This window comes from Pangasianodon hypophthalmus, chromosome 16, assembly GCF_027358585.1.
Source record: "Pangasianodon hypophthalmus isolate fPanHyp1 chromosome 16, fPanHyp1.pri, whole genome shotgun sequence".
Taxonomy (NCBI): Eukaryota; Metazoa; Chordata; class Actinopteri; order Siluriformes; family Pangasiidae; genus Pangasianodon; species Pangasianodon hypophthalmus.
In genome coordinates, this window is record NC_069725.1 from 16,304,045 (window position 1) to 16,318,152 (window position 14,108).

At 39.8% G+C, this 14,108-nt stretch overlaps 1 protein-coding gene across 3 annotated transcripts in view; it reads left to right on the top strand.

Annotated features, from left to right (window-relative positions):
- Positions 1-4,851: 4,851 nt before the first annotated feature.
- The window catches only part of spo11 (SPO11 initiator of meiotic double stranded breaks), a 101,950-nt gene continuing 92,693 nt past the window's right edge, over positions 4,852-14,108 (top strand). For all 3 annotated transcript variants that reach the window (XM_053240554.1, XM_053240556.1, XM_053240555.1), the window contains exons 1-2: positions 4,852-5,099; positions 5,199-5,312. In XM_053240554.1, the coding sequence (XP_053096529.1) occupies positions 4,996-5,099; positions 5,199-5,312 (218 nt within the window). In that variant the 5' untranslated portion in view covers positions 4,852-4,995. The remainder of the gene's footprint in view (positions 5,100-5,198; positions 5,313-14,108) is intronic.

Sequence of the window (14,108 nt, forward strand, 5' to 3'; positions counted from 1 at the left end):
TGAGTTTTGGTCCTTGTTTTATGTTATGTTCTTTTGGAAAGGTATTACTGCATTAGATTACAAGAATGAAGTGCACAATCTGCTCTTCGAAGGGTATCAACCAATGGTGCCGTCTAAAAGCCCCAACTGGCACATGGTGGTTTTGTGATCAGACTATATATAGTGAACTCCCCAAGGCACACTGGGGACTCCGACCATGCCTCAATCTAAAGACAGCTCTGTCAATCCACCTGACTCACCACCACAAACACATCAACATGTATGTCCTAATCATAGGGATTACACAACAGTAGTTAATACAAACACATGTGAAACAGAGACTCAAGTACATGGAAAATCAGTAGAATCTTTTTTAGCATGTAAAGGTACCATGAGACATGTAGTGAATACATTGATTCTGACTTTTGGAGAGAACTGCATTGAGATACATGTTAATATAACATTCCCTAGCCGTGTTCATGACATAATACAGAAAAACATAACTATAGTTAAAATGTATATTGTGTGAATATCATCACCATTGTGTATTATTAGAGATTTTTCTAGTGACAGTGAGCAACCACATGGATGTATACAACATTTTACATGTACTCAAACATGGTGGTCAACGACTTTGGGTGCAATCATTCCTAATTATGGTGTCATGATAGCCTTACATCAAATTAGAACACTATCTTGAGAGATTGAGAAACACACTAATGACAGCGCTCTTGCTTTAGACAACATCTCTGCAGCATTAAAATCACACAGGATTATGATCTTTCAAAATCGTGTGGCACTAGACTATTTACTAGCGGCACAATAGGTGGGGCCTATTCAGTCCTGGGTACTGAGTGCTGTACTGATGTTCTTGATCCAATTGATAACTTGAGTGGTCTACAAAATGACTTGGCTAATATTAGAACACAACTTGAGACTATGACTAGAAATGACCGGACATGGTTTGAAGGTATGTTTGGAACATTGTGGAGGTGGATAAACAATATTATGGTCTGTTTTGGCCTGTTTATGTTGGGTATCCTCTTGGATTAGATATGTATTAAACTGATGGTATGTCTTGTTACTAAGCTAATCGACTGTTCAAAGTCCCATACGGCCTATACCCACGCTAGGTACGCTGAAGGCTTCTTTCACTATGCGAAGGTTATGAATGTTAGCTTGCATAAATCAATGTACATGTTTGGCTATTATTCTCATATAATCAAGGGGGGAGAAATGTGGAATTATTGATTTTCCTTTACTTTTTCTTAGGCTTAATATGTGTTTTATTTTCTTTATGCTGATTCTTATTATTTGTGAGTGTATTCTGTACCAAGGTGCTCTGACCTGATAAGCCACACCATAAGATAAGTGGATGGAATGTATGTAAGGAGATATACAAGTGGTACACGTTGTCATGTTGTCGGTTGAAGATTGCATGCTGCTGCTGGGGGTGGCCCCACATGGATGGCCTGAAGATCTTTGGGATTGCTGGGGATGGTGCTGCTTGGGGACCGTGGAGATAACAGGTCTCCATCAGTGGACAGTGGATATGTTCAACAAACCAGACTTCATGTGAAAACTGTATTTCCTGGTTTCCTGACTGAATTTCCTGGTTACACACTTGCACTATTTGTCCATGTAGTACACAGTTATAGAAGGGATTTATTTATAATTGCACTATCTCTCGTCACCGAGATGAGCATGGGTTCCCTTTTGAGTCTGGTTCCTCTCGAGGTTTCTTTCTCATATCGTCTCAGGGAGTTTTTCCTTGCCACCGTTGCCTCTGGCTTGCTCATTAGGGATAACTTCATACATTTACAATTTATATCCTGAATGTATTTATTTCTGTAAAGCTGCTTTTGACAATGTCCATTGTTAAAAGCTCTATACAAACAAAATTGAATTGAACTGAACATCGTATTGCATAAATGACCTAAAATCTTGCTGGGTGGACTTTCACATATTTAGTTTGACAGGAAGTGAGACAAGTTCCCGAACTATACTCCCATATTTCTCCATCTGAAGAATTTAATAATCTGTGTTTCTGTTTCTCTCTCTCTCGCTCTCTTGAGCTACACATGCTACACCTGAGATTCCAGTCAATCTTGACCCCTTCTGCTTTTCGGACCTCCCTGATCCAACCTGATGCCCTACTTCTGGTTGGAGTTCTTATCATCTGAAAACCACTTGCTGTTGTGGATGGTACCACTTAGAAAACATAAAGATGGCTTAGGACTGCAATTGCTACAAACAGTTTTTAAATGATGGCTTACGACTGCACTTGCTATGATAGTCTTAGGACTGCTACTGCTACAAACAGTTTTGCATTCAAGTCTCCATCTCTGAACAGTTGATAACTTCAACAAAATTGCCTTCATGTTAAAATTTTAATAAATTCAGAAATAACGCTGAAGCTCATAAGTTCCTGGTTACACAATTGCACTTTTGACTATATACTGTAATATAGAGTTATAGAAGGGAAATTATTTACAATTGCATTATCCAGTGTCACCCAGATGAGGATGGGTTCCCTTTTGAGTCTGGTTCTTCTAAAGATTTCTTCCTCATATCGTCTCTGGGAGTTTTTCCTTGCCACTCTTGCCTCTGGCTTGGTCATTAGGGATAAATTTATAAATTTAAAATTTATATCCAGAATTTATATATTTCTGTAAAACTGCTATGTAACAATGTTTGTTAATTGTTAATTGTTAAAACCGCTATACAAATAAAATCTAAGAAATTCTTCAAATAAAATTAATCTACAGTGAAGATCCTGTCTCCAGCCTTATGCTTCCACCCTCTGCATCTGAGGGAAAGATTAGTTTGTTGTAAACGACAACATTAAGTTTGAATATGAAAACAACATGAAAAGACACTGCAACTTGGAACATACCGTGACCATATTTTAAACATATTTAACACAATTTTTCATGATTGTACTAGTGTGTCAAAATCACCATCTAGGCATGTCAAAATAGTGCAAAGTTTTAAACTTATCTTGTCATTTTGTCAATATCTTTAATTTTATTGGCTGTTCAGACCTCAGATTTTGACACAATGCCAATGAAATATAGTCGTTTAAGCACAAACTGTGATTTTTATCATCTATGTCTATTAAAATTGAGTCTATAAGCCAGTAATATCACTCACATTTGGAAATGAACCCATAAGAAAAAACTGGCCTTCTGTGGTGATTTCTGAGCGTTTAGACAGATAGAAAATAAATTTGTCTTTATATCTCTGCCAAATGTCATGTGGCTGGGAATAATGGCTTCCAAGAAAAGATGTTTTTTAATTAGAAAATTAGCAGCAACCCTATCTAAATTGATATGGAATTAATCACTAGGGTAAATTCCAATGACCAGTACATTTTAACTGACAAATCATTGAACAAAGACATCTATTATTTGAATAGTGTTTGTTTATTTATTCAACCATTTATTTATTTATTTACACACTGAAAAGGTAATGCATTTAATACATGCATCATTCCAAATGACTAAAATATAAATTACATTAACATAAGTTTGCTTTTCAATTTAATGTTGGCAGAAATTTCAGTGATGTACTATTTTATTTTTATGGACATTATGCACACATTTGCATCAGGTCGATTGAATGCATTACTTTTTTCCGTGAACCTTAAATAAGCTGTTTAACATACATTGATTACAACCGAATTCTAAATTAACTAACTCTAGTCTTTGCATAAAATTCCAGTGATTGATAAGACACTTACAAGATAAGTTACTTACTCCCATTCATTTAGGATGTCCACTTCTCTGTGACGACCTCGTTCAACTCCTCCATTCAGTAAGGGCTCTGGGCTCTTCCGCGCTCTCTAAATAACATTTTGGTTAAGATCCCTATAGTTTCATTATGATTGTTAATCCATCATTTAAAGAAAGACTAGGTTAAAATACAAAGATACAAATCTTTGTTTCAGTGTGTGTTAGCTGTTAGTGAATGCAAATTTAGCTAACAATATATAGTTTTTGTAGTTTTCAAAACGCCTAACAAATTTTTATATTATACATTGTTTGTACTATAGAAGAATTTTCCTGATCAGAGTATGATTTAAGTATGATTATCATATAATCCATCAGGTCCAATCAAGAGTTAAAATAATCAGAAATTATAAGAAATTTAGTACATTTAGTACAATTTACTCATGAAGAGAGTGACTTTATGCATATAATTGACAAGAATATTTCTGTATGTGAATCAAGAAAAATAAGATTTAATACTGATTTGACCTTGCAGATGGACCGTGCTTGTGGGAAATCAATCAATTTTTTTTCTACTGAAGTGCTGAAGTGCATTGTTAAGGTTGTGATGAATATTAACTTTTAAAAAATAAATAAGTTGGAGCTCGCGCCACGGTTAAAACTAAGACAAAGGGACAACGACATAATTGTGGCGAGAGTTCAGAGTTCGTGATTAAAAAATGAATGAGAAAACTCCGCCAATGAGATCATTGTTTTTAGAACTGTATAAAAGCATGAGCCACGACTATGTAAATCAGATGATGATAATCTCGGCTTTGTTGGTTGATTCAATAGTCTGATTTTTTTTTTTTTTTTGGCATCCAAAACCCTTTGACTTTGAAAGGTCTTTTTTTATTCCGAACTGAGAAAGTTTTCCACGACAGTACCAAATGAGCAAAGATTTGACAACTACAGGACTAATTTATCGCATCAATTTGTTGGTCATATAGATGGTATATAGTTCGTTCGTTCCCGTCGGCAAGTCGCCATCAGCGGCATCCTCGATATTTGGCTAGGATCAAGAATATAGTCAAGTGAGGACGCTTCGTTAAACCGGAAGTTAAACCGCGCCATCTTGTGCAACTAGCCAATTGAGGTGAAAATTCCCTTGTTAAAGCAGTTTTAGGGTGTTCTATGTTAGCTAGCGCTATCAGGAAATAGTATTTTGAAGTATAGTGTAAGGGGTGTAAATGTGGTGTAAAACTTGCTTTATCAGTTAAGATTTCGTTTTCTGTCTGACAGAGACATGGCTAAGCAGTATTCCCAGGTAGACATACTACGAGTTGAGTTGTTGCAAAATCTTGAAGATGCTGGGGAAACCGTAACCAGCTACTTCAGTGATGTCGCGAGGTAGTGTTAATAACATGCCAGTAACATATCTTGTGTATTCATATTTTATTTGTGGATATGATGTATTTCATAAGCAATAGTTTTATTCACCATGAACAGGCTAGAAGTTGTGTCACGAATAGAAGAGGTTACCAAAAGGATAGTTAGCAGTTTATCGAAGGAAGAAGCACCGGTCTTGGTCTTAAAAAGCCGTTCCCGGTGGTCCAACGTGAGGTAAGGCTGCATTCCCGGTGCGTAAAACAAACTACAGTTGAGGTCAAAAGTTTACATACCCCTTTCAGAATCTGCAAAATGTTTATTATTTTACCAAAATAAGAGGGATCATACAAAATGCATGTTATTGTTTATTTAGTGCTGACCTGAATAAGATATTTCACATAAAAGATGTTTACATATAGTCCACAAGAGAAAATAATAGTTGAATTTATAAAAATGACCCCGTTCAAAAGTTTACATACCCTTGATTCTTAATACTGTGTTGTTACATGAATGATCCACAGCTGTGTTTTTTTGTTTACTGATAGTTGTTCAAGAGTCCCTTGTTTGTCCTGAACAGTTAAACTGCCTGCTGTTCTTCAGAAAAATCCTTCAGGTCCCACAAATTCTTTGGTTTTCCAACATTTTTTGTGTAATTGAACCCTTTCCAACAATGACTGTATGATTTTGAGATCCATCTTTTCACACTGAGGACAACTGAGGGACTCATATGCAACTATTACAGAAGGTTCAAACAAGTCATCAGTTTTTAGTACTCATGACTAGTATTTAAAAAAATTATAGAAAATTCTCTATGCTGTTATCTGTTTTCTTTTTTATGTCTTGTACTCTGCTATATGTGAAGTAAAACCACTCATTTTTAATCACAGATAAACACTTGACTGTTATAAACACAATATTGCAGAAATTGGTAAAAGAGACAAATTTGCATTTTTACAAAGCGTATAATTCAGTGTTGGAGATATGAATTTTAGCATGCATAAGCAATAGCTATTATTATCAGCACCCCAAATTCCATGTACCAACAGGGTTGTCTTTACATATTTCTACTTCTGTGAATCCATATGTGGAAGCAATGGGACTTCCCCTAAATTCCTAAAATGCTCCACAGACCACTGCTGTATACACAGTTCAGAAGGCAGTATTACAGTTTGTTTGTCAACTCATTCCTGAACTGCAGAAAGTATACTACTTCAGTGATGGGGCAGCATCACAGTACAAGGATTACAAGAACTTCAGTAACCTCTGCCAAAGATGACTTTGGGATGCCTGCAGCATGGCATTTTCTTGCAATAGCAGTTTGATTTATAAATTTTATGGGAGTTTAAAATGTTGCACCAGTAGTACAGAATAGCCATTTTTGAGCATTTTATTGTCATTTCTCATCAGTGTCATTTCTTTACATTTCTGCAGTAGAAATGCACAAAAGTGATGTCAATAGCATCTGCTCTTTATGAATATATTACAGTTTGCAGAAAACAATTTGACTTATTAATTTTTTGAGCATTTGAATTACAGTACAAATAGAACTGAATAGTCATTTTTAAAATGCCATTACTTTAAATTTCTACAGTAGAAATGCAGGAAAGTCATGTCATGAGAACTTTAGCATCTGCTCTTTAGACTTTGTTACAAACACAACTTGGTTGAACTTGGTAAAATTGATATTTACTATTTTAAAAAGCATAACGTTCAGTGCTGACAAGGTGGTATACATTTTAGCATGCATAAGCAATGGTTTTAGTAAAGTTAGTATTCCAAAATCCACGTACCTTTATATGCACGGACAGCTTGTATCAATGGGCTCGCAGAGCTAAGCCCCTGTCCCCTGTCTTTAAAAAATTTTTAAAAAAAGAAAAGAAAAAAAAAAATCTGTGGGTTTTTCTTAAGACCACTGGTGGTGCTGTTGCACTTGGGTTCACAGAAATGAAATCTTAGGCATCCACATAATTTTTTTTTTTTTGCAGTTAACAAATGTTTTAAAGAATATTATTTTTGATTTTTGTGAACCCAAGTGAGTTCAGCATTGCAGATTCACACAGCCAATCAGCGACAGTCGTGTCAGGTGATTACACAGAGTGAGGTGTGTATATATGCGTGTGTGTATGTATGTATCAATTCAATTTTATTTGTATGGCACTTTTAACAATGGACATTGTCACAAAGCAGCCTTACAGAAATAAATGGATTCAAAAAACATATTGTAAATATGTGAATTTATCCCTAATTGTAACGAATCCGGCCTCTGTGGTTCCCCCTGATCGTCACCAGAGGTCACCATCACCCGAGTATTGACTTTCCCCTCGAAACTACATTTCCCATCACCCCGCACCCAGCACTGATTACGAGCTCACCTGCAGCCTATTACCGGGACTACTTAAGCCTCCGCCTCTCGCTCACTCTTTGCGAAGTCTTGTTTTGCCCCGGCTGACATTTCTGAGCGTTTGTATCTTCTTTGTTGGATTACCGTGTTTGACCTTGGACTGTTTCTTCTCGTTTCTGGATTCTTTGCTGCCTGCCCTGACCATCTGCCTGTTTGATCACTCTGCCTTTGTTTCGCCTCTGATTACCCTGTTTCGCTGTTGCTCGACCACGCCTGTACGACTGTGTCTGCCTTTTATTAAAACGCTGCTAATGGATCCCCATTCTGTTGACTCCGCGTTACACTAATGAGCAAGCCAGAGGCGACGGTGGCAAGGAAAAACTCCCTGAGACAATATGAGGAAGAAACCTTGAGAGGAACCAGACTCAGATGGCTGCAACGGATAGTGCAATTATAAATAAATCCCTTCTATTATTGTGTACTATATGGACAAATAGTGCAAATGTGCAACCAGTAAATTCATCACCGTTTTCGCAAGAAATCCGGTTGGTTAAAATCTATCCACTGTCCGCTGATGGAGTCCTGAGTACGAAGGTGCTCATGGCAACTGCAGCCCCAAAGCCACCACGGCAATCGCAGTCCCAAGCCATTACAGTACAGCTCCCAATATGTGATCCCCAAGCCATCTCCACAGCCCCCAGGTGACACCATCCCCAGCAATCCAAACGGTTCTTCAGGCCGTCCATATGGGGCCGCCCCCAGTAGCAGCAAGCGAACTCAACCGGTGAGAACTCCAACCAGAAGTAGGGCATCAGGATGGGTCAGGCAGGTCCAGGGAGCAGAAGGGGTCAGGATCACTGGCATCTTAGAAGTAGCATGTGTAGCTCGACAGAGAGAGAGTGAGAGAGAGATGGAGAGATTGTTAGGTAAGCTTTTGTCCTCTAATGGTTAAGGACAATGTACTTTGCGTGCAGAGTGCAAGCAGGGACTCTGGCAAAACTAGCTATGACAGCATAACTAAAAGGGAGAGCCAGAAGCTAACACAGACATGAGGGCACCCTGGGACATAAGACAGCCAGCCACTCCACCGTCAACAAATCTGAGTGAACGCACGAGAGTGTGAACATTCCAGTTCACCACAACACTATGCCTGTGAACCCTCCAGACCTGCTCCTGTAACTAAGAAAAAACTATTCACTAAAGGCTTGACTAAACAAATATGTTTTCAGCCTAGACTTAAACACTGAGACTGTGTCTGAGCTCCGAACACTAAGTGGAAGGCTGTTCCATAACTGTGGGGCTTTGTAAGAGAAAGCTCTACCCCTAGCTGTAGCCCTCACTATTCGAGGAACCAACAAATAGTCTGAACCTTTTGATCTAAGTAGGCGTGGCAGATAATAAAAGACCAAAGGTTCACTCAGGTACTGTGGAACGAGACCATTTAGTGCTTTATAGGTAAATAGTAGTATTTTATAATCAATACGAAATTTGATTGGGAGCCAATGCAGTGTATTTACAAAATAGTGGTGATGTGGTCATATCTTCTGGTTCTAGTAAGGATTCTTGCTGCTGCATTCTTGACTAACTGGAGCTTGTTTATGCATCTACTGGAACATCCAGACAGTAAGGCATTACAGTAATCCAACCTAGAGGTAACAAAAGCATGAACAAATTTTTCTGCATCATGTAGGGACAATATATTTCTTATTTTAGCAATATTTCTGAGATGAATGAAAGCAATCCTAGTGATATTATCTACATGAGCTTCAAAAGAAAGACTAGAGTCGATAATCACACCAAGGTCTTTTACTACTGCACATGATGAAACAGAAAGATCATCCAGAGTTATTATGCAATCAGAAAGCTTACTTCTAGCTGCATGTGGTCCTAGTACAAGTACTTCTGTCTTGTCAGAATTAAGTAAGAGAAAGTTAATAAGCATCCAGTTTCTAATGTCTCTTACACATTCCTCATGTCTTTATTAAGCTAGTGTCTGTCATCTGGCTTTGCTGAAACATACAACTGTGTGTCATCAACATAACAGTGGAAGCTAATACCATGTTTACAAATAATTTTGCCCAGAGGTAGCATATATAAAGAAAAGAGCAGTGGGCCTAAAACAGAGCCTTGCGAGACACCAAACATTACCTTAGTATGCGAAGAGAAGTCACCATTTACGTCTACAACTGACAACGATCAGTCAAATAAGATCTGAGCCAGGAAAGGGCCATTCCGTTAATGCCTACTACATTTTCTAGTCAGTCGAGGAGAATAGCATGATCAATGGTATCAAAAGCTGCACTAAGGTCAAGCAGCACCAGCAAGGAGACACAACCCTGATCAGAGGCCAGTAGTAAGTCATTTACCACTTTAACCAGTTCTGTCTCTGTGCTATGATGAGGCCTAAATCCTGACTGTTGTTGAATGTTATTCCTATGTGAGCATAGCTGTTGTGCTACAACCTTTTCTAGGATCTTGGAGATAAGTAGTGCAGAACTTAATGAGTGCTCTGATGACAGTTTTAGACTTCAGAGTGCACATAGGAATTGCTACAGGAAACCTGGTGGCAGCACATGAGTGTCAGCAAGTAACAGTTACCAGAACGAGTCTTAGGCAAGGGCCCAACACAGTCAACAATAATGCGTTCAGATGGCTCTGTCTGAATCAAAATGGGCTGTAACAGTGCAGGCAAAATAGCTTGGTTAGGTTTACCCAATACTTGACATGTGTGACACGTGCGACAGTAATGTGCTACGGTGCCCTTCATGCCAGGCCAAATGAAATACTTTAAAGCACGCAGGTAAGTTTTACGAACACGGGCATGTCCAGAACAGGGATGGGCATGTCCAGAACAGGGATGGTCATGAGCTTAAAACATGACTTCTTAGGGAACAAGGGACCACCACCTCGAAAACTTTCACAAATCCTGGAGATATGAAGGATTTAAATACCGGTTCAATTGGACAAGGACTCTCTGAAATCGCTGCGGCGTTAACCTTTTTAATCCCATATTGCTGCCTCATTTGCTCCATTTTAATGCGGGACACTTAGCAATTACGTGACCTTGCTCATGACAGTAAAAACAGTCGCAAGTTTCTGAAGAGGAGCTAGAAGATATGCAAGGTTTATTTGGCGTTTTTAGCATCCTTGCGCGACGTAGGGGGACAAAACACCATTTTATGGGTTAACACAAACTCGTCGGCTAAAATCGCTGCTTTGGACAGGATATCAATCTTTTGCTCATTCAAATGCAATACAAACGGTTCAGGGCAACAAGACTTAAATTCCTCCAGTAGTATTAGCTCTCTTAGCTGCTCAACACTCTTTACGCTACTCGCTGAACACCATTTATCAAACAGTGCGGCTTTCTCACGTGCAAACTCAACATAAGTTTGGCCGGCTGATTTCGTAGAGTTTCTGAAATTCTGCCAATATGCTTCAGGCACGTACTCATATGTGCTTTAACAATATCATGATCTCAGCTTTGCCCCAAAGTGAGAGGTGAGCACGCTTCCTGCACTCCCGCTGACAATTTGTAATTTGTAACACTGTAATTTGTAATTTGTAACAATTTGTAATTTGTAACACTGTAATCTTGGCCAGTTCAATGTGGTGGCTATTCTCTCAAATACCACAAAGTAAGCATCACCTTCATCCTCTTTAAATACAGGCACTAAACCAACATTTCGGCTGACATCAAAAGCAGTTTGATTTACCGGCAAGGACGGGGTTGGAGCGGGCGGTGACACCAGCGCACTGGAGCTCTCAGCCCCAATTGGAGCAGGGGAGGTTACTGCAAGAGGTACTGACTTCCGACTCTGAACAGCCAGATCAAGCTTCTTCCCCTCAGCATCCAACTCCCTCTCCTGAACGCACAGCAGTTGCGTCTCATATTCCTGCCGCTTAATCTCCAACTCCAGCTTCTTCAGCTTCTTCAGCACGAGCTGCCAACCGGGGTCTGCTGCAATGGCCCGTGAGTGTTCGGGACCTACATCTGCGCCCACCCAATCTTCAGGCCGCCGCATGGGAAACCTGGATTGGGGGAGTGGTGTGGCCCGGAAGCACTTCACGCTCAGGTAAGACTCGCTGATCCACTACTGCCTCGTATAAGACAGTTTTCATCACCTTTTTACTGGCCAATCGCAGAACGGAAACATCAGAGAAGTCCGAGATCATCTTTCGTACACTTCTCAAATTCTTCTAACGTAGGACACAGCATGAAAGCAGTTAAATCAAATCCTGCCATGATTGCTATTTCCCCTAATAACGATAAGCACAATGTATCACGACAATCAAAAGAAAAGGGCAGTCAATCATGCTAAAAATACACAAAACAGAATCCAAACAACACAAAATACCCTTATAAATGATCCCAGACGAGCCCCCGAATCTGTTACGACCCAGTCTAGGGTTGGGTCATACAGCGTTAGTGGCACGGGGTTGTGTTAGCTGGAGGGCAGTATGAGGTGATGTCGGGAGCACACACACAGGACACACCAGATATATACAAAACGTGGTATATTATGCAAGATATATACAAGTGCTGTACAAGCAACAACCAGGTGGAGCTTCAGGGTGGACCAAGGCCAAAATAATAAACAAAAGATGCTGTTTTAGGGAACTACCTGACCTACAAAGAAACATTAAAACAAAATACAGCAAGACTTCCCTAAACTCCCTAAGCAAAACCAAGGGGCAATCCAAGTTCAGAGTCCAACACCAGTCAAGCAAAGTCAAAACACGTCATACAAATTGGAATGGCAACACACAGAAATGAGCAATGCATCAAAGAAGCAAGCCGAGCCCATTGAGCTGAGCCGAACAGAGGTTTAAGTACTGTCGCCTCTGGATGACATCATTGTAGGCAGCAGCCACAAAATCCAGGCATAGAGCAGCAGGGCAAGGTGGGCCGGACTGGATTCCGGATTGGCATACCTGCACAGAAGACACACAACCAAGGCATACAGCAGGATACTGCGGGTCGTAACAGCAGCTACATTTAGCTTTGATGACAGCTTGGCACACTCATGGTATTCTCTCATCAGATTCATGAGGAGTGGAATGGTTTTCAATTTACACATGCCTTTTCAAGAGTTAATTTGTGACATTTCTTGCCTTCTTAATGTGCTTTAGACCATCAGTTGTCTTGTGCAGAGGAAGGGTGGGTACAGAGTCAATAGCCCTATTAGTGCTACTACAGTAAGTACTACAATAAGTACTTATCAACCTACTTATTATTGAATAAGAAGGTGTGTCCAAACTTTTGACTGGTACTATATATATATATATATATATATATATATATTTGATTTGATTTTCAGGGTATCTTTGAATTCAGCCCTCTGTAGGTTGATAATTTTCATTTCCATCAAACGATGTGGCATCCTTTCGTTCCTAACACATTACTCAGTCCATATCAGTATAGATATCCAGCATGATATTTTCCCCCATTGAGATCTGATGTGTTTTCAAAGTGTTCCATTTTTTTGAGCAGTATATTATATATATATATATATATATATATATATATATATATATATATATATATATATATATATATATATATATATATAATGTATAATATATATATAATGCTCCTAATGAGACGACGGATGGTGTCCTGGGGTATTTCCTCCCAGATCTGGACCAGGGCATCACTGAACTCCTGGACAGTCTGAGGTGCAACCTGGCGGCGTCGGATGGACTGAAACATAATGTCCCAGAGGTGTTCTATTGGATTTAGGTCAGGTGACCGTGGGGTCATTCAATAAAATCAATTCCTTCATCCTCCAGGAACTGCCTGCATCCTCTCGCCACATGAGGCCGGGCATTGTCGTGCACCAGGAGGAACCCAGGACCCACTGCACCAGCGTAGGGTCTGACAGTGGGTCCAAGGATTTCATCCCGATACCTAATGGCAGTCAGGGTGCCATTGTCTAGCCTGTAGAGGTCTGTGCCTCCCTCCATGGATATGCCTCCCCAGACCATCACTGACCCACCACCAAACCGGTCATGCTGAAGGATGAAGTCTGTTTCTGATTGTTTGGTCAGAGTCATTCACACCAGTGGCCTGCTGGAGGTCATTTTGTAGCGCTCTGGCAGTGATCATCCTGTTTCTCCTTGCACAAAGGAGCAGATACCGGTCCTGCTGATGGGTTAAGGACCTTCTACTGTCCTGTCTCCTAGAATAACTGCCTGTCTCCTGGAATCTCCTCCATGCTCTTGAGACTGTGCTGGGAGACACAGAAAACCTTCTAGCAATGGCACGTATTGATGTGCCATCCTGGAGGAGTTGGACTGCCTGTGCAAACTCTGTAGGGTCCAGGTATCGCCTCAGTAGTGACAATGACCCTTGCCAAATGCAAAACTAGTGAAAAACAATCAGAAAAGATGAGTAGGGAAAAAAAATGTCAGTGGCCTCCCCCTGTAAGACCCTTCCTGTTTTGGGGGTCATTTTGGGGGTCATCTCAGGTCAGGGCCAGTGTGTGTATACACACACATACACACACACAGTCAGGTCCTGAAGTACTTGGACAATGACAGAGTTTTTGTGATTTTGCCTTTATATACCACCACAATGGATTTGAAATAAATCAATCAAGATGTGATCAAAGTGTAGACTTTCAGCTTTATTTTAAGAGGTTCCACAAAAATATAGCATTTACCATTTAGGAATTACAGCCATTTTC